The following is a 23,449-nucleotide window of genomic DNA, read 5'->3' on the forward strand; positions in this document are numbered from 1 at the left end:
GAGCACCACTTGGCTAAAATCAGACGCTGCCAAATGCATAAAGTTACTGAAATGTATACGAACATTCGGCTGCTGCGTCGGAGGACAGCAGCGCAGTAGAGGAGGTAAGAAAACAGAAAATGTACTTCTAATTCATTATACTAAAACATACCAAGTAAATGTCTCACCATTCACGCTACTTCTGAGAGTTTGTGACAGTGCATTAAACACAGTGACTAACGTTACATTGTGTTTAACAGTTGTCAGCTTAGCGTAGAACTCCTGCACATTTTAATGTCATTATCAGCAATTAACGTGATTTCTGTTATACAGACTGCTGTATGCTACTAGGAATATATTCTAACATTCAAAAGAGCTTAAAGCTATAGCCACAGTACTGTATGCATTTGTTGTGAACTCTGAACACATAGCTAGTCTTTAAACTATTACATTAAATGCATGCATAGGTTACAGTACATAATCATCTCATTGTCAGGGAAATGAGATTCAATCTATCCAGAATTATTTTGACTCTTTATTCTTTCCACAACGTTTCCAACAAGTACTGAGTATGCAAGTGCTAGCAATCACTTTGGGTATCCTTGTGGGTTGGTGTGGTCTACAACAAATTAAAATAAACAAATTAAGGAATCAGAAAAAACTTATACAAATAAAGATACTAAAACTCTTCCATGTACAATCAACAAGGGGTATGAGATTACTGATTGCCAGAAACACTTCAAATTTAAAAATAAATTAATCCTTACACTGTAAAAAATTTGACCTTAAATTCACAGTAAATTACTGGCTAATAATTGCATTACTTTCACAGTAAATTACTGTATGTAAATTCACAGTAAATTATTGTGAGGTAGTTCACAGTAATTTACTGTGGTTTTGTCACATTAAATTATTGTGAAATTACAACCATATATTGTAACTTTACAGTAGATAATAAAGTCCGTTACTGTAATTTCACAGTATTATCTTGTAGAATTAACTATATTTTACTGTGAATTTGCAAAACGATTACTGTGATTTAGCAGTAGGTTGCAGTTTAAATACCTGATTTAACTGTAAAGTTACAGTTATATCCCGGATTACTGTAATTTAACAGTTTGGTGCTGTAAAATTTCAAAGCAATTTTAGGTCACACAAAAATGGAAATTCTATCTTGATTTACTCACCCTCAGGTTGTTCCAGCTCTGTTAAAAATGATTTTTTTGTTAAACACAGGAATAAAAATATCAAATATTCCTCTTTGTGTCCAAACAACCTGAGGATGTGTAAATGACGACAGAATCTTCATTTTTGGGTGATCTGAGAAGACTCTAAAATCAAAATAAAAACAAACACACATACATTTTACAGATTTATTTAACAGCTTAATGACATCTGTGTAAACATTTCAGAAAACTTTCAAAAGGTGAAGGTGAAGCCTCAAAAAATACTATAAGAACATATTAATAAAAAAATCTGACATCATATTTAGCATACATATAAAAAGCAGTGCTTCAGAGTGCGCTCTCTCTCATTTATATATATATATATATATATATATATATATATATATATATATATATATATATATATATATATATACATATATATATATATACATATATATGTATACATATATATGTATATATATATATATATATATATATATATATATATATATATATATATATATATATATATACATGAGAGAGAGAGAGACAAAACTTCTTGCTAAATTAGGCAGTCGTCTATTCAAAGTCAATCATTTTCCTGATAATTTTACACACTTGCTGGTTGATGTGTCTTCTCTGCTTCTTTGACTTCGTCTGTCTTCCATCTCCAAACTGGTGCCCAAAAAGCCACTATAAGCAAAAGGGCAGACAAACAGTTAGCTTCATACAACACTACTGGGACACTACTGCTGCACTACAGAGCAAAATTACTGTTAGCTCAGTTTGAACATGCTGACAATACTGTAGCTCAGTCAAACTGCAATCATTTAAACAAAAACATCTGAAAAGCATTTCCATCACAAACACACAATCAAGAACAGTCCAACAACAAATAGTGGTTTTAATGACCTAGGCAGAGCATTTTAAAACAGGTGATTTGATTTACACCTTCTGTTTACAGACTATAATCTAATGCTGGGTTCACACTTATTGCAAAGTTAACACATGCATCACAGCACTTGCTCTTGAATACTAGCAGGATGTTTCTTGCATCAAGCTAATTTTTCATGATTTAAATATTAGGAAAATTTTGCAAAAAAAACTACATTTGTGTTGTATTCATTTCAATCAAGTTTTTTGCAAATATTCCAAATATTTTTCAACGTTTTTTGAGGTTCACTTAATTTGTGCTGCCCAGTAAAAATTTCCCACTATTTATGCATTTGCAATGACTTGCATGTAATCCACTCACCTGAATAGGTAACTTCACATATGGTATAAGAGCCCCATCCTTTTAAAGACAGCTTCCCCTCTGGTCTCCAGCACAGACAAACAAATTGTGTCTGCAACACGGCCCTTTATAACAAGGGGACAAGGGGAGTCATGACTTGTGCTCCAATACATTCCTTGTTTAACCCCCCAAAACAAGCCCTCAGTTACAATATTTATTGTAGACATTACCTTAAATTCCAGAGTGCAAAAGGCAACTTCAGCATACTTCAGTTTCAGACCAGATCCAAAGTCAGTTGTGAAATCCAGGTGAGGTCCCATGACCACTCGACCCTCCAAGGAATAAGACTAAAAGGGGGAAAGAAAAACTAAATTAGAGGTGTTTGTGAATAATTAAATTTGTTTGTAGAAACAAAGTTGACATTCCATGCTCTGCCTATTAAAAACCAAGCAAACAAACACACATGCCCAGTAAAATTGCTCATAAAAATAAAAACTATAGTTTAAAAAAATCTTTGTCTAATATTTACTACTACTGGAGGTACTGGTGAAACTTCTGGAAGAAGAAAAGGAGTTTGTACAAGAAACTGCTCACAACAAATCTGTGAAAAACCTGACATTTAAAAATCTAATAAAAATGAGGCATCAACATTACCTTTAATAATCAAGCAATGGTTGATTGGTAGCATCAGTGTTTTAACATCAATGGCTGTGGCTGCAAAAAAAAATATGAATATAATAAGAGTAGAATAAGACTCAACCTAACACACACATACTCGTATGTATATATGTATATATATATATATATATATATATATATATATATATATATATATATATATATATATATATATATATATGTTTAGATTGTGACAATGAATTTAGGTTATATTTGTGTGCTCAGAATTTACTCACCTCACACTTCAGCTATTATCAGGTACACCTGAACACCAAAAAATAAAATCTAGTTAGTGACAATATGCAATTAGTTCTCATTAGTAAATGTTAGCACTGCATTAACACCAGTGAGAAATATACAATATGTACTGTGTTAGTGTTAGTTTAAAAGAATACAACTGAATTGTATTATAAGCCTCATTTAATAAAACAGTTAAGACTTGTTTCATAATGAGTTTAGTTTATTTAACTAACTTAACGTTAACGTTACAGTGAACAAAATTAACGTACATGATGGTGACTAACGTAACGTTAACCGTAACGTTAACTTAAGTGAAGGTCAGAGCTTACCTTAACTTTAGTCATTTCACCTTCACTTCAGTCTTGTACTGAAACAGAAAATGCAGTTAACAAGAAGTTAATTAAAGAAAATTCCCTTTCTTTTTTCAGGAACTAACGTTAACGTTATGCTAATACCTCAGAAAACACTACAGGCACCATCTGGTGTCGTTAATTTCTTGTTTTAAAAAAAAGGCGCGCTTAAACCCTGTACGTGCGAGTACAACTAAAGTACTCGGTAAATTCCTGTTAAATGACATGCACTATACAGAAATACACATACAACAATCATTTAACGGACAAAAGTCATATTGTAACACTTACCGAGGATGAATCCGTTGGGTGAAGAGACGACTCAGGCGTTGTCTGTGGTGATGGCGCTTGTTTGCGTTCGAGTCGAGTCAGTTCTGTTCAATGAATCGGCTCCTTTAAGTGAACAGTAAAGAGTCGAATTCGCCTGAAAACGATTCCGTTTTGTATAATATTGTAAGACGCAAACATATAATTCATTAATATTTCATCATATTGCTTGGTTCGTGTACTGCTTGTACACGAATTGCTTGTTGATGACTATGAGCTTATGAACACGTCTGATAAAATATCTGAATCTGATTCAATGTAACACGAGTCCTGAACCGAAGCAGTGCAAAAGTAATATATTGATTGAAATATAAATTTAATTATTTTCTTCGCCATTCAAAATATTACATATCTCTGACTTCAACAATAAGAATAAAGTTCGTTTGGAGTGTATTGAGAATTATAATTTTTTCCTCCCAGGATTCATTTCGCACCAAGCTGCATCAAGCTGTAATGGTGGATGAGAAGGCACATAATATTATAAACATTGCTTTTAATATGTAATGAAATAAAGTTTTAACACTTTTTCATGCGAGAATGTAGTTCTTCAAAACTCAAATCTGTGGATTGTTAGTAAAGATGGTGTGTAATTTTAAGTGTGTTTTGCCGGTAGCGGAGATCTATGACCTCCAGGCGGTAACGGCGCTCATTACTCATGTATCCGCCGAGAGGCGCCTGTCTTCAGGCTAGACATAGGGACAATTGCCCCGTCTTCGATGGCTCTATATGCGTCCGAAAATGAAGTTTTAACTGTTTTTCATGCTAGAATGTAGTTGTTTAAAACTCTAATCTATGGTTTATTTATATAGATAAAAAATAATAACTTTTATATATATATATATATATATATATATATATATATATATATATATATATATATATATATATATATATATATATATATATATATATATATATTTAATTCTGAGATTAGTGACCTCCAGGCGATGACAGGTGCCCAATACTCATGAAACCGTCTAAAGCAGACATTTACCCTGACATTGAAATAATTGTTGGCTGTTTAACAGTCTTTGGTTTCATTAATTAATTACTTTTTATTCCAGTTTATTATGTTTTGGCTAAGCACACAGTTGTTCATTAAATATTATTTCCTATTCTATGTTAACTGTATAAAATAAAGGTGCAGTACAACCAAAAAGATGTTTGTAACCAAATCGTTTTGGGGGCTATAACATTCTGTTATTATCTGTTAAAAGTTCATTTGTATTAATTTCTACGTTGAGTTAAAAAAAAGGTTTGAATTTCTATAACTAACGTGCAAAAGATATAGCCCTTTTCACAGTAATTTGCTGTAATCATGCTACCTGCCGTAATTTCACAATAAAATTATGAATACAACATATTACTGTGAATTTTTCAGTTAAATACTGTGAAGAGATACTAATGTAATTTACTGTGAAAAATTACAGTAACTTGTTGTGAAAACCTGGAAATTTTTTACAGTGTATGATAGGAGCCTGTGAATGTGTATCACACACACACACCTTTACACACAAATGGAGATGCAGCACTAGCAACACTTCAGCATAATTTCACAAATAACTATATATCATGAAGGATTAAAAATGTACAAATCCGCTGGTACACACAAATATTGCTGCTTTTTTCGTTTTTGCTTTATATTCTATTCATTTCGGTGCAACTGTTATTACTTAATTGTATTAATTTGTATACAGGGTTTCTGCAGTGTCTTAAAAAGTCTTAAAATGTCTTAAATTAAAAAAAATAATAAAATATTAGGCCTTAAATAGTCTTAAGTTCACTGAAATATTGTGTTGTAGGTCTTAAATCATTTAAAACAGTTCTTAATTTCCCTTTATCCAAGTAAAGCTACCCAATCTGGCCAAATCAGTTTTTTTTTATTGCAAAGAGATTCAGTTTAAAACAGCTGTTACATTATTTTCAGCAAATTCTCCAAATTAAATTCTCTAATCATGGAAGGAAAAATAAAGCAACTAATCCCTTTACATTATCTTCAATTAATACAAAAACTATTTACTAAAGTTACCAGACCATTAGAAAAAATCTTTTGTGTTTAGCCCTGTATAAGTCTACAATTTTATTCATAATGGTCTTAAAAGGGTCTTGAAATGTTTTAAATTTGATTTGAATAAACCTGCAGAAACCCTGTTATTCAAATGTTCAGAGCAGTCAGTAAGAAAACATTTTGCTGCAATCTTTACATCCTATACTGTGTTAATTAACTAGGGTATTGCCAATACCAGTGCTGTGAGAAAGGATGCAACGGTAGGCCTAGCAGAGACAGAAAGGAGTGTGGTAGAGGTAGAAAAAAACAAATAAACGTTACACACTGTACTTTGGGTTTGTAGTTAACTCTACAGTAGAGGTGAACACATGACAAAATATGTAGTTAAGTCTACATAGTTACATTTGAACTTAACTGTAGAATAGGCCATACTTGTTAATATTTATTCTTTAGGTCACCTATAATTGTTTCATAAGCACATATTTATTAAAAACTAGAATGAGTCAAGCCTAGCATAAGCAGTGATTCAAATAATGATGACACAGTGACTGCAGAGACCAGCAAAAAGCATGGACACAATAAGAGCCAGGCAAGGGTGAGGAACAAGTATAATCTCAGACAGCCATACAGACATATTAAAATTGCAGAGTTACAGAGTTAAAATGGATGAGAAGATGTAGAATCAGACAATGTGTTTACTGTCAACATGACAAGGAGAAGCCAACATAGTCTATGGACCGTGGCAATAAAGAAAAACACTTCAGAGAATGACAAGTATAGTTATTTGTGAATAAAAGTATGCTGAATGTAGTGCTGCATGTCCATTTGTGTGTAAAGGTGTGTGTGTGTGTGTGTGTGATACACATTCACAGGTTACTCCTATCATAAATAGCAGACAAATGGTAAACAGACTGCACACGGACTTTAAATTATTTTAATTTAGTTTTACTGTATGTATGAATTTGTCATAAACGGGTTGTTTTTCTTCCAGTCACATACATTAAATATTTAAATATTTATTACATATATGGTTCTGCTTATATTATTTCACTATCTGTACACCAATATAAGTAGTAAATGTGCGTGTCTGTCGGTGGGGCTGTGTCGGTGTGGTCATGTGGGCTGGTCCGGCTACAGTGCCAGGGCTGAAATTTTGTCCCAGTCCGCCCCTGCCTATGGCACATGCATTGCGTGAAGCCATGCACTTAAACTTCTGTGTTCTGTTAGTGTTGCTCTGCAATAACACTTCCAAAATGCTAGCTGGCAGCAGGTTTTCAATGTTCCTTTGTGTTGAGTTTCTGCTTGTTAATGCAACATACTGTAGCTCAAACTCACTCATTCATAGTCGGGAACCAGGGAATGTGCAACAACTCTAATCATAAGGTAAACACAAAACAAAAGTTTTCATATGGAGCTCCTTCACCAGATTCAACACCTGTAAACACTCTCCCATGGCTCTCAGCCCTGACCACACATCTCAGCTCTACCAAGCCGACCATTCACAGAGTTTGCGATACGCATTGTCGTGATATATAGTTTTATTTTTTTAAAGGTCAGCGTCAGTGTCCATACTCCATACACGTAAACTTGATGCAGAAGTATAAATCAGCTTTAAAACGCATATATGTGTGTGTGTCTGTGTGCGCACAGGAACTTTGTAATGACATTGTGTGTTACTCATCATTGCAGAAAGGCTTGAATTAACTCCACATTATGAAGTAATTCAAATACATTATGAAAAGTGCTTGACTACCGTTCTCTTACAGTATTTTTCAATCATTTTGCCACAAATTTCAGAACCCTGATGTCAATTTTCAAAACTCTAGACACAAAACTCTGAACAGTCACTACTTTTAACACAAACTGTCCAGTGTTCAAAACTCTGCATGCTGCATTCATTTCCTTAAGGAAGTCTTGCATTTGCAGGATCTGTTGTGTTCAGCATGTTATAAGATTTATTGAAGTGCGTGCGCGTGCATGTGGTGCGTGCGCGTGGAAAATAAAGCGGAAGTTTTAGTGTGTTCATCTGGACTAATGTGTAGACTGAGTTATTGAGTGTCCATAAAAGTTCATACACAATATTGGCGACGAAGATGGCTGAATTTAGCTTACCTGCACCACCACCTTTCCTCCCAGTGCCTGGCGACCCGCCTATTCCATGGGCGAACTGGTTAGATGGTTTCACAGTGTACCTTGAGGCTATGGATTTCACGGACATCTCCGATCGGAGAAAAATCGCTCTGCTTCGCCACTGTCTCGGGGCGGAGGGACAGAGAATATATCGTGCTCTGGGACATGCAGAAACATATGAGGAAGCAGTCGCTCTCCTCGCGAATCACTTCACCGGGCAACAGCGCGTGCTGCTGCGCCGATACAAGCTGCGCAAACGGCTTCAGCACTCGGGTGAGTCCGTGCAGAATTACGTAACTAATCTGCGAGATATGGCACGCTCATGCAATTATGGAACTCTTCAAGATCAGATTGTTCGGGATCAGTTTATCGAGGGGATATTGTGTGACAAGACCCGGGAAAAACTGCTGCTGGAAACTGATGAATTAACTTTAGATCATGCTGTTGCTATAGCTGTGCAGGTGGAGGCGGCCACTGAATGCTCTACGTTGCTGGCAGATGCGCGCCCCCTGGCGGACGTACCGTTACAGCAGATGCGATCTGTCTGTCTCACAAACCACGGCCCATTATCCCCACATAATACAGAAACTGAAGAAACATGTTTTCCAGTGCAGCTTACACAGCATCAAGGAAATCGTAGAAGTTTAGTTTTCTGCAGCAATTGTGGATCTAATTCACACAACTCTATTCAAAATTGTCCTGCACGAGGACAGATCTGCAGGAATTGCCAAAAAAAAAATCACTTTGCAAAAGTATGCCGTTCTGCACCAGCTGCTCAAGCGTCACTGAAGCGACACCCACATGCTCCGTATAACTGCACTGAAATCAGACATGTTTCAGGAGGGCAAGCAGCTTTTAGGACATGTACTGTACTCCTTGGTGAGGTGAGCCTTCCACTGTTGCTGGATACGGGTGCGGCAGCTTCTCTGCTCAATGCCAACACATATCACAAGTTCTTCTCCCATCTGCCACTGCAACAGCCCTCTACATCTCTTTGTGGTTATGACAGCTCTAAGTTCACTATGCTGGGTGTTCTTCATGTTCCAGTCCGCTATGGCTCTAAACACATACCATCATTTCCTTTCTATATTACTGAGCGGGGTGCCAACCTCCTGGGATTGGACCTGTTCACATGTTTAGGATTCACACTGCGAGACAACAAGGGGTCGGATATCCACCACATCACCACTACATGGCAGCAGAGATGGCCGGCACTGTTTAAAGGACTGGGGTGCCTCACAGTTTTTACCCACAGGCCTCTGGTGGATCCGGAGGTGTCACCAGTCATTCAACCCCTGCGCAGAATCCCTCTCGCACTGCGGGATGAAGTGACTGCAGAGCTTCAAACGATGCTGGCGATAGGAGTGATTGAACCAGAGTCTTAAGAATGGGGTTCGGGCACATCTGGTTCAGGGATACTCATTCCAAATGGCACTTAACCTAACCTTAATGCACTACAGGGCTAGTCAGCACAGTACCACTCACGTTTCACCTGCTCTGCTCATGCTTGGCCGGGAGATAGAACTGCCCCTAGACCGGCTAAGAGCATGTGGTTTGCCAGCAACGACAGTAAAGGAGCCCCAAGCAAAAGCCAAAGTGGCTGTCACTACAAACCAGGATCGTATGAAAAATAACTTCGACAAACGACACAGGGTTAGGCATGCTAACATCGAGGTACTGGACTGGGTGCGGGCCCGCAGACCCCACCGTAGCAGTAAAATGGCATCTTTCTGGTCTGAACCTCACCAAGTAGTTCGTCGGTTAGGCTCAACCACATATATGTTGAGTGATGGTTCTCGCTGGCATGCAAGTAGATTGCAGAAAGTGCCTATTCCCCTTACTACAACAAGAGGCCCAAGGGCAACAGAACCAATGGGGGCAGCAACACGAGGAATAAACTTTCCAACCCCACAACCTGAGCCAGTACAGCAGCAGCTATACCAGGCACCTCAGGGTCGTCAGCTCAGGGAGCCCCCACAACAGGCGGAGCCTGATCCGCCACCACTCTTGGCAGACACTGACCCCTGTCCTTCCCAAACATTGCACGATCCTATCCAAGATGTTCCAGGAATGCAACAGCAGGAGGGTTTGGGAGGTAGACCAGTTCGGGCGAAGACTCGTCCAGCCTATCTTAAGGATTATATCATAGACTTTCATGCATAAAGGTTAAGATGTGTCTGCTGTTTTGGCTGCCACATTAAAACTTGTTTACTAAGTCATGTAGTTCTTGGAGGGGGGGGGGGGGGATTGTTGTGTTCAGCATGTTATAAGATTTATTGAAGTGTGTGCGCGTGCATGTGGTGTGTGCGCGTGGAAAATAAAGCGGAAGTTTTAGTGTGTTCATCTGGACTAATGTGTAGACTGAGTTATTGAGTGTCCATAAAAGTTCATACACAATAGGATCATTGGTTCACATAATCCTATTATCATACAAATACTACAGGAACACTACTTTAGATCACCAGCATACAAAATGCATTGTTTCAATAAACAATCATTAAATATTGTTGTTTAAAATATATGATACAGGTTTCATGATGGTTTATACATAAGTGTAGAGGGAACAGTGCAGACAGTGGATATACTGAACTATTTTATTCATTCCATCATAATGTAGGTTTACTGTAATGTTTTCCTCACTGCACATCCCCATATAGAAAGCTGATATATGGCAACACGTGCAAATTACATTATTATAACATGTCATAATAGTCAATAATTTGTCAAAATAGTGCAAAAATCGGCGAGGCAGTGGTACAGTAGGTAGTGCTGTCGTCTCACAGAAAGAAGGTTGCTGGGTCGCTGGTTCGAACCTTGGCTCAGTTGGCGTTTCTGTGTGGAGTTTGCATGTCCTCCCTGCATTTGCGTGGATTTCCTCCCAGTGCTCCGGTTTCCCCCACAGTTCAAAGACATGTGGTACAGGTGAATTGGGTAGACTAAATTGTCTGTAGTGTATGAGTGTGTGAGTGAATGTTTCCCAGAGATGTGTTATGGCTGGAAGGGCATCTGCTGCGTAAAAACTTGCTGGATAAGTTGGTGGTTCATTCTGCTGTGGTGACCCCGGATTACAGTTTTTTACAATGGCTATGACACTTTTTTCAATACATTTAACAAGTTTGCTAAACTCTTAACGCAGCAACACACCTAAAATACACAATTGGCAAAACAGTTAATTTTATGCTCAAAATCACACATTATAAACTAAACCTCTGAACTACTTTTCAAAATACAATAATAAACGAACACAATACACCATGTCTAACAAAACACTGCAAACATGTTTCAAAATGAAATTATTGTTCAAAACACAAACACATGTTCTCTTCCAACAGAAACATTCAGTCAATCAGAACACACTGACAATGAAAACACTATCATCAGCTAAAATTACAGAAACTGCATTAGTTTATGTGTCAGCTCTGCCCTTATATTTGAAGTCTCGTTACAGTTTTGTTTCGTTGGGTTACGTAAATGCATGCATTTTCTTTCGTTTACGGCAAAAATTCTATACAAAACGAAGGAAAAAAATTGCTTTATAAAATTTACAGTTTATGTAAAAAAAATACAGACAGAATTTCTGCAGTACAGACTTTTTTTGAAGAAGGACATCACTGCAAACAGGAAAAGCACCACAATTATAATAAAATAACAAAGTAATCTTCTATACTGCCCGGTCTTTTGCCACATGTTCTCATCCACATTATACTTGATATCTTCTGAGGCCCGGCACGGTAACTGTGGCCCTTTGGCCTATTATGTTTTTCCTACGTCGACATCCCCAGCCTTGTCAACATTGAAAATTTCATGTGGTACTTGATTGGCCTCTAACTTCATGACTCTCTGAAAGTAATTAGACACAGTGTATGCAAATGCTGTACTGTATATGTACTGTATGTACTAATGAACTCCAGGTTTAAAGAGTAGTTTACTGCAAAACACACTGTGTAAAGTACAGTAATGACTGTATTGCATAATCTTACATCTTACATAATCTTAATCTTACATATATATATATATATATATATATATATATATATATATATATATATATATATATATATATATATATACATTTATTTATTTATTTATTTATTTATATAACCGCAATATGCTGTTTCTCATTGGCAATTAAATAAAATACAGGGAATAAACTTGTGTTTCAATTCACAATTAGAACAGCTGTTCACTTTGACTTTATCCTGTATAAATTCTGTTTAGATCATGGTGTTATCTGTTCTGACATACTGTGTTAAAGCATTTGTAAATTTGACTGTAAAATTACATTGTTTTGTTCTTGGTTGAGCTTGTGTTTAAAAGAAGTTCAAGCATTTTAAATTTGTGTTAACTGGATGCATTTTGTGTCAAAACAACAAGAAATGTGTTAATTGTATAGCCCACGAAGACGGATGTTGTGCTAACTGTGTTAAGAGTTTAGGAAACTTGTTAAATGTATTGATAAAAGTGTCATAGCCATTGTAAAAAACTGTAATAAAGGGACTAAGCCGACAAGAAAATGAATGAATGAGTGCAAAAATCACTGTTTACATTTTTTTCAGCCATATCATACACATACACACACACACACACACACACACACAGACACACACACACACACACACACACACACACACACACACACAATGAATACACGTTTAAACACATATGTTTGTGTGTTTTTGTTTCTCTGCTGAAGCACCGCAGTAAAAATTCTCTTAGGGTCTCCTTTTGACCAGCAGCAACTCTGGTTAGTGGGTTCCCACTTAGGAAGAGGTCAAATTTCATTTTTACTGTTGATCATCAGTTGGCACCATTAAATCCTTTACATTGCCCCGTGCAAAAGCGTGTCTGACTTTTATATGGAGTTCTGTGGAGTAAAACTGCAATTTATAGAGTACATGCATAAGTACACTTACTATGTTTACTATGTTCTGACAGCTGAGGTGCCTATTTTGTATTTTCTCCTACACATCAATATCTGTGTGTTAAAGTCTCTCTTACAACCTCACACACTCACTAAACACCAAATAAAAGCAAGAAATCAAGCTTTTTTGCACTGTAACTGATGATCACCAGCAAAAATCACAAATCTTACCTCTTCCCAACAGGAAAAACCACCAACAATCAAGAATGCATGATTATACGCTGTCATGACGTTGCATTTAAAAATAATGGAAATCACTTGGGCAAAAACAGCCATGAACACAATGAAAGGGTGGTAAATTTGCTCAGAGTGTATTGTTGAGTTTTTAAAAAATTCAAAAAGTATTTTCCCAAAATATGTGTCAACAAGACTTGTCACCAAAAATCATCCCATTTGCTGAACCACAGAGAAAGTTGTTGGTAAATTAAGCCTCAAAATCAGCCCAGAGTGGACCAAAACTTCACCAACAGCACAGAAGGGTTAAACACCCCCAAATCCTTGATGGGATGGTTCTAAGAGGCAGTGCTCACTTCTGGACAGAGGGGCAAGTGTACCAAGTAGCAAGTGGAGATGTTTTGAACCTTCAGCTGACAGCCAGTGTAAGTGGAGAGGTAAAGGCTGATTTATACTTCTGCGTCAAACGCCGGCGTATGCTACGGCGCTCACGCATAGCCCTTGGCGTGGCCATGGCCGTCGGCGTCGCTTCAAAAATTGTAGAGCGCAAGCTCTGTGATTGGTCGGCTTGGTAGCGCTGACGAGTCTGGGCGGGACCGAGAGCCGCGCGAATGGCGCGAGCGATTGTCTACAAGTGTGGAGTCCCGTGAAGGAGCTTCGGATGGAAAGTTTTGTTTTGTGTTTACCTCATAGTTAAAGTTGTTGCACGTCCGCCGGTTCCTGCCTCAAAATGAGCGAGTTTGAGCCACTTGTACATCCCGGAAGTGTTTAGGAAAAGCATAAAAGTAGCGAAGAAACTCAACACAGAGGAACATTTACACCTCACTGCCAACTAGCGTTTCGGAAGTGTTAATGCAGACCAACAGAGACAGCGCGCAGAAGTATAAATCAGGCTTAAGAGAGGTGTGACGTGGGCTCTATTGGGATCATTGAAGACCAGATGAGCTGCAACATTTTGTTTGGCCAGGATTGATTAGATGAGCATGTCATCGGTGTAAACCAGAGATGCCCAAACTAGAGCCCGTGGGCCAAAGTGGATCCACGGTAACCTTTGATTTGGCCCTCCATCCCATCTGAGAAGAGAGGGAGAATGATGGGGAGTTTTGGGGGAAAGTCTTTAACAGAGATTGTCATTTCTAATACAACATAACTTTATTTTTTAACTGTTGAGATACAAAAATAAACAAACTGAAATTAAACGTTTCAATGAAATGTTGTGAATGAATCAAATAAAATAATAGTCACTTGAAGGAGAGCAGACATTACAGAAGACATCAGCAAGCGAAGGCAAAGTGTATTTTTAGTGTTATAAATGGGATTGTTCATGTTTTATTGTAAGACTTTCATTCATTATAAAATGTATAATTATTAATACAATTAAAGAATTTGAAATGTTGTAAATTACAGTATTCAGTGAATCATGTAAATTATATAATGATTAATAATAATAAACTAGGAAATTACATTGACAATTTTACAGTTTGGTAGATTTACCTCCAGCCCACCACCCTCAGACGAGTTTAGTTTTTGGCCTTTCATAAGAAAAAGTTTCCCTGAAGCACCTCTGAAATAAACTTTAACTAAAAGTTTTAGATTCTGAGCAGGACAGCACACTGGTTCTCCCGCAGCATGTTTGTTCATCATTTCTATCTTAATGTGTTGATCATTTTCTTTTGTGTTTCTGTATTGTGTGAAGGTCAACCAGTCCATGGTTTATGCTGCTAAAATCTTTATTCAGTTTTATTCATAAACTATGTACAATATATACACTGTGCTCACGTCGGCTCCAGGTCTCTTGGGTGAAGGTCTCTCAGTGACGTGGTCTCTTCTGGTCGTTGTGCGTCTCTGGTGGAGATGGGGAGCGGGAACGTTTCCCTCCAGCGTCCTGGACTGAAGATGCTGCACCAGCTGAGGAAGAGGAGGGCAGCGGCTTGGTCTGGCAGAAGGACGGCCTCTTTTTCTTCTCAGCAGCATAGGCCTCACTGAACAGATCGAGCGCAAACACACACAAGCAGACATAATGTGAGATTTTCACAAACACAAAAACATGCTGCAATGCCAAGTACAGTTTACTCACGCGTCTATGATGGGAATGACGTATTTGCCGCTGCCGTCCATCATGACTCCCTTTCGGTTTGGGTCGTCCACCTCCAACAGGAAGCTGCGGGGAATCCCTGTGCTCCTCCTGATGCGCTTATGCGAAGCAGAGCTGCTACCCTGTGAATTCATGAGTGACAGTCAAACGACAGAGCAAACAATCTGACTGATGGAGACAAGAGCTCATGTTCACAGCAACCATAAGCTTAGAAAACCCAGTTACCCCTTTAGAGGGGCAGTGCCTAATGTGGTGTCCTGGGATCCCACAGTGAAAGCAGACATAGTTGGGTGGAAGAAGCCCAAGCAGTGTCATGGACTCACTGATGAACATCAGAACCATGAGAATCAGCTCTAACATTTCTCACAAACCAAACCTGTCAGTGTCTGAACGCTCACCTGCTGGAGTAGTAGCACAGACTGGACTGGTACATCACCGCTTTTAGCTTGTCCTCCTCTGATGCCTTTGCCTCAGCCAGATTCTCAGTCTGTTTCACAGGCATTTGCACATTAGAATTTTATTTCACTGATTTGCTCAAGAGCTCAGATAAACACCCTCAAATCTCCCTAAAAAGCTCTGTGTGTGTGTGTGTGTGTGTGTGTGTGTGTGTGTGTGTGTGTGCATGTGTTTGTGTGTGTGTGTGTGTGTGTGGGTGTTTTACACTGTGTATTGATATTCTGCACTACATGTCATTATGACGCCTCAAATGCAAACACTGCAGTTCAATACAGAGCAGCACAGTGGGGTGAATTAATCATTTGTTCAATACCTTCAACAGCTGCTCCAGTGAGAGGAGTGAAGAATCACCTGTTTGAGAAGATTTGGCTGATAATCCAGCTTGATGTCTGCAAAACAAAGGAGCTTGTGTGACTAAAACACCACAGACAGACTCAAACTCTTGATATAACATCTATCAGAGGATGATTGCGCTCATTTCACATGACTTACCCAACAAATCTTCTGTTTGATGACTTCAGTCCAGCTGCAGGGACCCGTCTGATGATGACCGACGTGTTTTTGGGGATGAGAGCATCATCATCTGTGTATTCTGACAGCAAAATAAAGTTTGAATATAGTAATAATCATTTACCATGGTATACTTTGAGTGCCATTAGCATTTTAAAACACTCAGAACATCACTATATGTCACCATCAGAGTCAGAATAATAAATCACAGCTTCTACAAGTCTGTCTAATAACACATCTAATGTTAGTGTAGTATAGTTTAAGTGGCTTTTCCTCATCTCACCTTCATCAGTTTGGGCTTTGCTGATCTTTAGCTGGCAGAACTTCAGCCTCTCGCGCCTCATGATCTGCCGCTTCAGCTCTCCCACAGTGATGTTGAGGCCCTCAAACTGGAGCGAGTCGTAGGTGAGTCGACTCTGAAACCTGTAATGAACACAAGACATACTGAACACAAAACACAGTGTGATAACAAGGGTCAAACCTGAATGAAGGGAGCAGCAGGCGATCAATCGATGTATCCAACAATCAATAATATCAATAATCTGGGAATCAGTTGCCACGAAGGACGCCGAGATCAGATGCCAATGACAGAGCGAAGTTCAAAACAACACAAAGAGAACCGTTGCCATGGATGCTGACGATCACGTGAAGAGTCGCTGAAAACTTCCGCGTTATATTCTCATAAATAATATTGAAATCATTACTATGATAACAATTAAATAAACTGCAGAAGTTAGACATCTCTGAATAATACACAGCTGCGTTTCCTTACACGAATGATTCTGGCCTTTGTAAAGAATCGAGCGAGTCAATGAATCAGTGATTCGTGGCTGTATGAATCACTCAAAGCTTCACTCGAATAAAGCGGTCTCTTGCTGCCACCTATTGGCGATTTGTTTTTTCGTTTTTAAAGTAATTTAACACTTTTTTTTAAAGGCACCTTCAAATTTATTTTCTACAAGTTTATATCCGTGTGTTAAAAATGATTTAAAACTCTCTAATCTCATAATTTCCTGATGCGTTTATAATGTAAATCCATTCATGTTTGCCTTAGATCTTCATTATGTGTTAAAATCAATAAAATATTAAAGTTGCCTCATCCAAATCCAAAGTTAATTAAAAGCTTTATTATACAGCAATGTGTGTGTGTGTGTGTGTGTGTGTGTGTGTGTGTGTGTGTGTGTGTGTGTGTGTGTGTGTGTGTGTGTGTGTGTGTGTGTGTGTGTGTGTGTGTGTGTGTGTGTGTGTGATTGTGGCAGTGGATTAAAGTGAATGTAGAAGTGATTAGAAGTGTGTGATATTTATTGTCTCTGATAATCAAAAGAACATTTTAAGAGTCCAAAAGATTTACTGCCTGATTAAGCCTGTTATAATGCAATTATGATGACCCTATAAATCTAGAATGGTCAGAACAATGAAAAATTAGGGAAAGAGATTCATTAGTATTTCTCCTCTTTTTTTTGTATGTGTAAGTGCTCCTGGAAGAAAAGTCTGCGTCTCTCTGTGTCACTCAGGCTGCACTGCAGTGTCTATTCTCAGGTGTGATCCCACTACTGATCAGCACGGGGGATTTGACCTGCTCCGTCTCCGACCTGGGCCGGTTCACCCCTCATTACACAACCTGGTGGTCCCAAGCTCCCCCAGGAGCACCATATCGATACCGAACTTAGTGTGGACACCTGATCAACATAGTCCACTGCAGTCCAGAAGCCCTGAGCTCAAGCGATTCGCAGCCTCAGCCTCCCAGTAGCTTGGATTACAGGCGCGCGCCACTAAACCCGGCAAGAGCTGAGAGAATCAGAGCTGTGGAGAATCTGATCATCACAGCGACCTCAAGTGGAGGAAATGATGAATGATGAAGTTATGTTGACTTTTTATTGGTCTTATGGCACTGTTTGGATAAAAATAAACAGCAGTACGGTCCCAAATAAAATATAGTTATTTAAACTAAATACTTTAGTATTTTAGAACCACATAGTAAAGTTTATTGTACTGAATAGTATAATCACAATGTTGTGCTATTTAAAGGCAACTGTGGTGCAGAGTCGGGTTGGAAGAAACTTCAAGCATTTCTGTTTTCGTGAGGTTAAGCTGAAGATGATGATCTTTCATCCAGTGTGAAATGTCCGACAGGCAGGCTGAGATGCGAGCTGGAACCGAGGGATCATCAGGGTGAAAAGAGAGGTATAGTTGGGTATCATCAGCATAGCAGTGGTAGGAGAATCCATGTTTCTGAATGACTGGTCCTAGAGATGTCGTGTAGATGGAGAAGAGAAGTGGCCCAAGAACAGAGCCTTGAGGTACCCCAGTGTTTAGATGCTGTAGGTTGGACACCTTTCCCCTCCAAGACACCCTGAATGATCTGTCAGAGAGGTAAGATCTGAACCATTGAATAACAGTGCCTGCAACGCCCAGTGACTCATATATATTATATATATAATGATTAATACATATAGAAACAATATTTTCATAACTAAATTATTTATGATTTGCCGTTTAACAGCAAAACATCTCGTCAAATAGGCCACAGTTCATCAGGAAATGAAAATCTTTTAAATGACAACAGAAAAGCAGTTCAGCGACTAACATTCACTCATTCAGTGAGTATCTCATTTATTCATTCATTCACTAATTGAATCAACACTTTTTCAATCACTTAATATGGTGTCAGATGCAGATGTGGCCTCTAGTGTAATCCACAGTTCATATATTGCACAATGACGCTAAAGGCCACCATATTATAAAATACTGCAGGTTGTTGGTTGCAGATTAATAATCACAAACATAATTTTTTAATCATAAAACAGCTAAAAACATATTTAGTGTCAGAGAGGACAAAGTGGTTTCAGTTTACCTTTTATCTTTAATATTAAACAGCTTTTTAGTCTTTAGATCAGATTAAATAACTTGTGGTACTTGTATAAACAATGTTCAGCTCAGGATCAGTAATTCAGCATGATGTGCTGCTAAAGCTGAAACAGTCTATCAATTTATGCCACAGATTGTGTGAGATTCTGTCGAGTCTTATAGATGTTAAAAACACTGATGGAGGTCAAAACCGCATCTGACACCACAGTTAGTAGATGAGTAAGAGTAAACTGAATAATAAATATGTAACTCAGTTAATGATATTATTCACTGCATGAATGAATGTTAGATGAGGAACTGGTATTTAAGTGGAAAATTAAAACATTACAGCTTTACTTTTTCAGAGGTTCACTGTTTGCACAATCTTAAATGGATAGTTCACCGCATAAATATGATTGTGCCGATTATGAATTAACATTTTTGGGTCAATTATCCCTTAGCTCACATAAATTATCCCAGAGCATTATTTCAGCATCAATGATCATTCACAATAGTCACATCACAAGAAATACAAGGTTGAGTCTGGATTATAATTTAGCATTTGCGTGTGTTTCTGAGGCCTGCGACTGTAAAAGCTTTAGGTCTAATAAATTGCATAATTTGTCATTTTAATTGCAAATCATTTTATTTAATTAAAAAAAATGAAGACAATAGCAGTATTATTTTACATTTGATTATTACATTACTGTACCTGAATACTGTTAGACTCGTTAAAAAACAACAAAGCTCTGTTCATTTTATTTCAACATTTTATATTGTATTTATCTCTGCTCGTAGATTGTTTGTAATGTTTTATGCAGATGCACACCTAATATAAACAAATAACCCATTCTGTAATATGTTTTTTACAGCTATATGTATTATGATACAATAAACCACTTTTACTGTAGTAAAAAAACTAAAGTATACTACAATATTTAATACATTTTATTAGTTGATACAGAAAACAGAATGTTGTGGCACTCATAAAATGAGTTGTAAAGGCTAATAAATATGGTATAATAATCTTTAGTTCAAAAATACTATGTTGATACTAATTACTGTAATTTTTTTATTTGTGATCATACTGCTATTTATTATTAACTAATGTCATAAGGCTATGAAGACAGTTTTTATTCATCATTCAGTTTTCCTCCACTAGAGGTCGCTGTGAGGATCAGTTTCTCCACAGCTCTGATTCTCTCAGCTCTCGCCGGGTTCAGTGGCGCGCGCCTGTAATCCAAGCAACAGGGAGGCTGAGGCTGCGGATCGCTTGAGCTCAGGGCTTCTGGGCTGCAGTGGACTATGTTGATCGGGTGTCTGCGCTAAGTTCGGTATCGATATGGTTCTCCTGGGGGAGCTCGGGACCACCAGGTCGTTTAAGGAGGGGTGAACCGGCCCAGGTCGGAGACGGAGCAGGTCAAATCCCCCGTGCTGATCAGTAGTGGGATCGCGCCTGTGAATAGACACTGCAGTGCAGCCTGAGCGACACAGAGAGACGCAGACTTTTACACTAGTTGTTTTTACTCTGATATATCTTTCTAACAGTAAAAAAAGAAGCAATAAAGGTTTTGAGATGAATGACATGGCTGTGTGTTAATAATTAGAAATAACTAAAAGTTTAGTTTTTTCGAGTGATGGGTTGCAGCTGGAAGGGCATCTGCTAAAAACGTGCTGGATAAGTTGGGGGTTCATTCCGCTGTGGTGAACCAACGGGACTAAGCTGAAAAGAAAATGAATAAAAGTTTATTTGTAGACTAGACATTTTATTTGTAAACAGAAATACACAAATTATCTCAATTTCATGAGTGTATTTTGAAAAGATGATGTTTTAGACAGAAATATGTTTTGCTGTGGTTACTAACTCATAAGTGTGGTCTATCAATATCGGGTGGTATTTAAAACAATTATAGAAGAATTTCACTTTAGTTCTCTCCGTGTTGGTGTGGGTTTTCACTGGTTGGTCTGGTTTACCCCACAAGTCCAAAGACATGCGGTATAGGTGAATTGGGTAAGCTAAATTGTCTGTAGTGTATGGGTGTTTTCCAGTAATGGGTTGCAACATGGGAGGGCATCCTCTGCGTAAAACTTATGCTGGCTAAGTTGGCGGTTCATTCCGCTGTGGTGACACCCGATTAATAAAGGGACTAAGCCGAAATGAAAATGAATGACTGAATGAATTTCACTTTAAACATAATTTACACATTGTTACTTTGAACCCATCATCTGATATTTGGCAGCTCCATCAAGGGTTCTGCATTGTGTTTTCTTTTTATTGTGGGAATAACCAGACAGGTATCAGCAGTTGTGACGGCTCTTTAATCACTCCTGATGTAAACAAAAGCACAGATTTTACAGTGTGTCTTCGCCCTCATCACTTTTACATGCTTCAATCAGACAAATATAAATCAAAACCTCAATTAAAATGAAAACACAAAAATAACGAACTATGTGAAATATGTGAAAAAGAAAGTTATACACAATATTGAAACATAAAAACTGGCTTCAAAAGTCAAGTAAATATGATTTAAGATTAATTAGAGCTGCAGACACCCACCTCTCCCATGTGCAGTCAGTACAGAAAAGGAGGAGGCGGGTGCAGAACAGGAAATTAAAAAACTTAAGCTTTCTCAGAAATTTAAAGGAGCAGGTATACTTAATAAACACTTCAGGTAAAACACACATTTTGTGTAATTCTATAAATAAAGTGAACTATTATTTCTATATCTGTTACACAGGCCTGGTTTGGCTAATCGGGAGCACCGGGAAAGTTTTTTGGCCGCGAGGGCCGGTGTCCCTAGCTGCTTGCACTCTCAGCAGTCGCACTTTTTTCATTTATTTATTTGACCATAGCCTCACTCTTTTTATTTATTTTCTCGCAGGCAATCCGATGATTCACTACATTACAGTTTTTCTCGATTACTTGGATGTAGTTGTCAACTGAAACTCCACATTTTCAAAACAGTAGACACACAGGCCTAAACAGCGGCACTCATGGTCAAAATGACACATTTTGCTTGCAAAAGGCACATATCGTGTCAAAACATTTAACATATGCAACAAAAGCTAGTTTTACCTTCAAACTACACAACTTGCAAACAAGTATATGAGCTCTTTCAATTAATCATTACACAATAGACAACAAAATACAAAATACAGAACTCAAAATGCACCACCATTGCTTGCCATTGTAGCTTATAGCCAATGGCATTTGTTGTCTCTATTTGGGCTGTCAAATTCGCCTTTTTGCAAAGAATTGGATCAAGAATAAGAAATGCTTTGATTGAATATATATTGAATTCATGACATTTTTTAAACTGTGGCTGAAAACTGAAATACTGTATATAAAAAAAAGACAAAAGTAATAAAATACTGTAAATATTAGAGAAAACACATGTAAACTAATGTACAGTCAAATCTATTGGGAGTATAGGACATAGCCATATTGACCTCCTCCATCAATGCTGGCACAGAACAACACAGACCTTCCACCAGTTATATAAGGTTTGCAGAATGATGGCTAATTGAAGATTTGTGTGAAGGAGTGTCAAACCGCTGCTTCAGTGATTTCATACTGATGTTGGTAGTTTTTAATAGTTAGGAATAGATGGATTCTGTTTGGTTACCAAAACTAAAACAACGGAGTTTGGACTGCTTGAATGACATCCGTGTTAACTGTTTGGAAAAATGGTGAGGAAAATGTGTCAACCCAATGAGAAAGGGTTTACACATTTGCAAGACCGGTCCTCTGCTCTGCTGGGATAGTGATAATGAAAATGAAGAGGAACCTAGTTTCTTTAACCAGGTCAAAGCAAACTAGAAAAACTGTAAAACGCATGTGTGTGTGTGTCTGTGTGCGCACAGGAACTTTGTAATGACATTGTGTGTGACTCATCATTGCAGAAAGGCTTGAATTAACTCCACATTATAAAGTAATTCAAATACATATGAAAAGTGCTTGGCTACCGTTCTTTTACAGTATTTTTCAATCATTTTGCCACAAATTTCAGAACCCTGATGTCAATTTTCAAAACTCTAGACACAAAACTCTGAACAGTCACTAACACAGACTCTCCAGTGTTCAAAACTCTGCATGCTGCATTCATTTCCTTAAGGAAGTCTTGCATTAGCAGGATCATTGGTTCACATAATCCTATTATCATACAAATACTACAGGAACACAACTTTAGATCACCAGCACACAAAATGCACATTGTTTCAATAAACAATCATTAACAATCATTAAATATTGTTGTTTAAAATATATGATACAGGTTTCATGATGGTTTATGCATAAGTGTAGAGGGAACGGTGCAGACAGTGGATATACT

At 37.8% G+C, this 23,449-nt stretch overlaps 1 protein-coding gene and 1 long non-coding RNA gene across 3 annotated transcripts; both read right to left on the bottom strand.

The window, feature by feature from the left end:
• Window positions 1–1,751: 1,751 nt before the first annotated feature.
• Window positions 1,752–4,020, bottom strand: LOC137490767 (uncharacterized). The gene is made up of 7 exons (XR_012387059.1): window positions 3,942–4,020; window positions 3,630–3,667; window positions 3,297–3,324; window positions 3,037–3,096; window positions 2,613–2,729; window positions 2,404–2,507; window positions 1,752–1,841 (listed from the first exon to the last, which is right to left on the bottom strand). It is a non-coding gene; the product is annotated as an uncharacterized lncRNA (long non-coding RNA).
• Window positions 4,021–14,510: 10,490 nt separating this feature from the next.
• On the bottom strand, window positions 14,511–16,860 carry LOC103911809 (E3 ubiquitin-protein ligase RBBP6-like). 2 transcript variants are annotated; one of them, XM_073916519.1, is made up of 7 exons: window positions 16,555–16,860; window positions 16,254–16,353; window positions 16,075–16,150; window positions 15,704–15,792; window positions 15,531–15,627; window positions 15,288–15,427; window positions 14,511–15,192 (listed from the first exon to the last, which is right to left on the bottom strand). In XM_073916519.1, exons 1-7 carry the CDS (start codon window positions 16,712–16,714, stop codon window positions 15,021–15,023), a joined length of 834 nt encoding a protein of 277 aa, XP_073772620.1. In that variant the 5' UTR covers window positions 16,715–16,860; the 3' UTR covers window positions 14,511–15,020. The 2 variants fall into 2 exon arrangements, with proteins under 2 accessions (XP_073772620.1, XP_021335440.1); XM_021479765.3 differs by lacking the exon at window positions 15,531–15,627.
• Window positions 16,861–23,449: the final 6,589 nt, after the last annotated feature.

This window comes from Danio rerio, chromosome 11 (genome assembly GCF_049306965.1).
Source record: "Danio rerio strain Tuebingen ecotype United States chromosome 11, GRCz12tu, whole genome shotgun sequence".
Classification (NCBI taxonomy): Eukaryota; Metazoa; Chordata; class Actinopteri; order Cypriniformes; family Danionidae; genus Danio; species Danio rerio.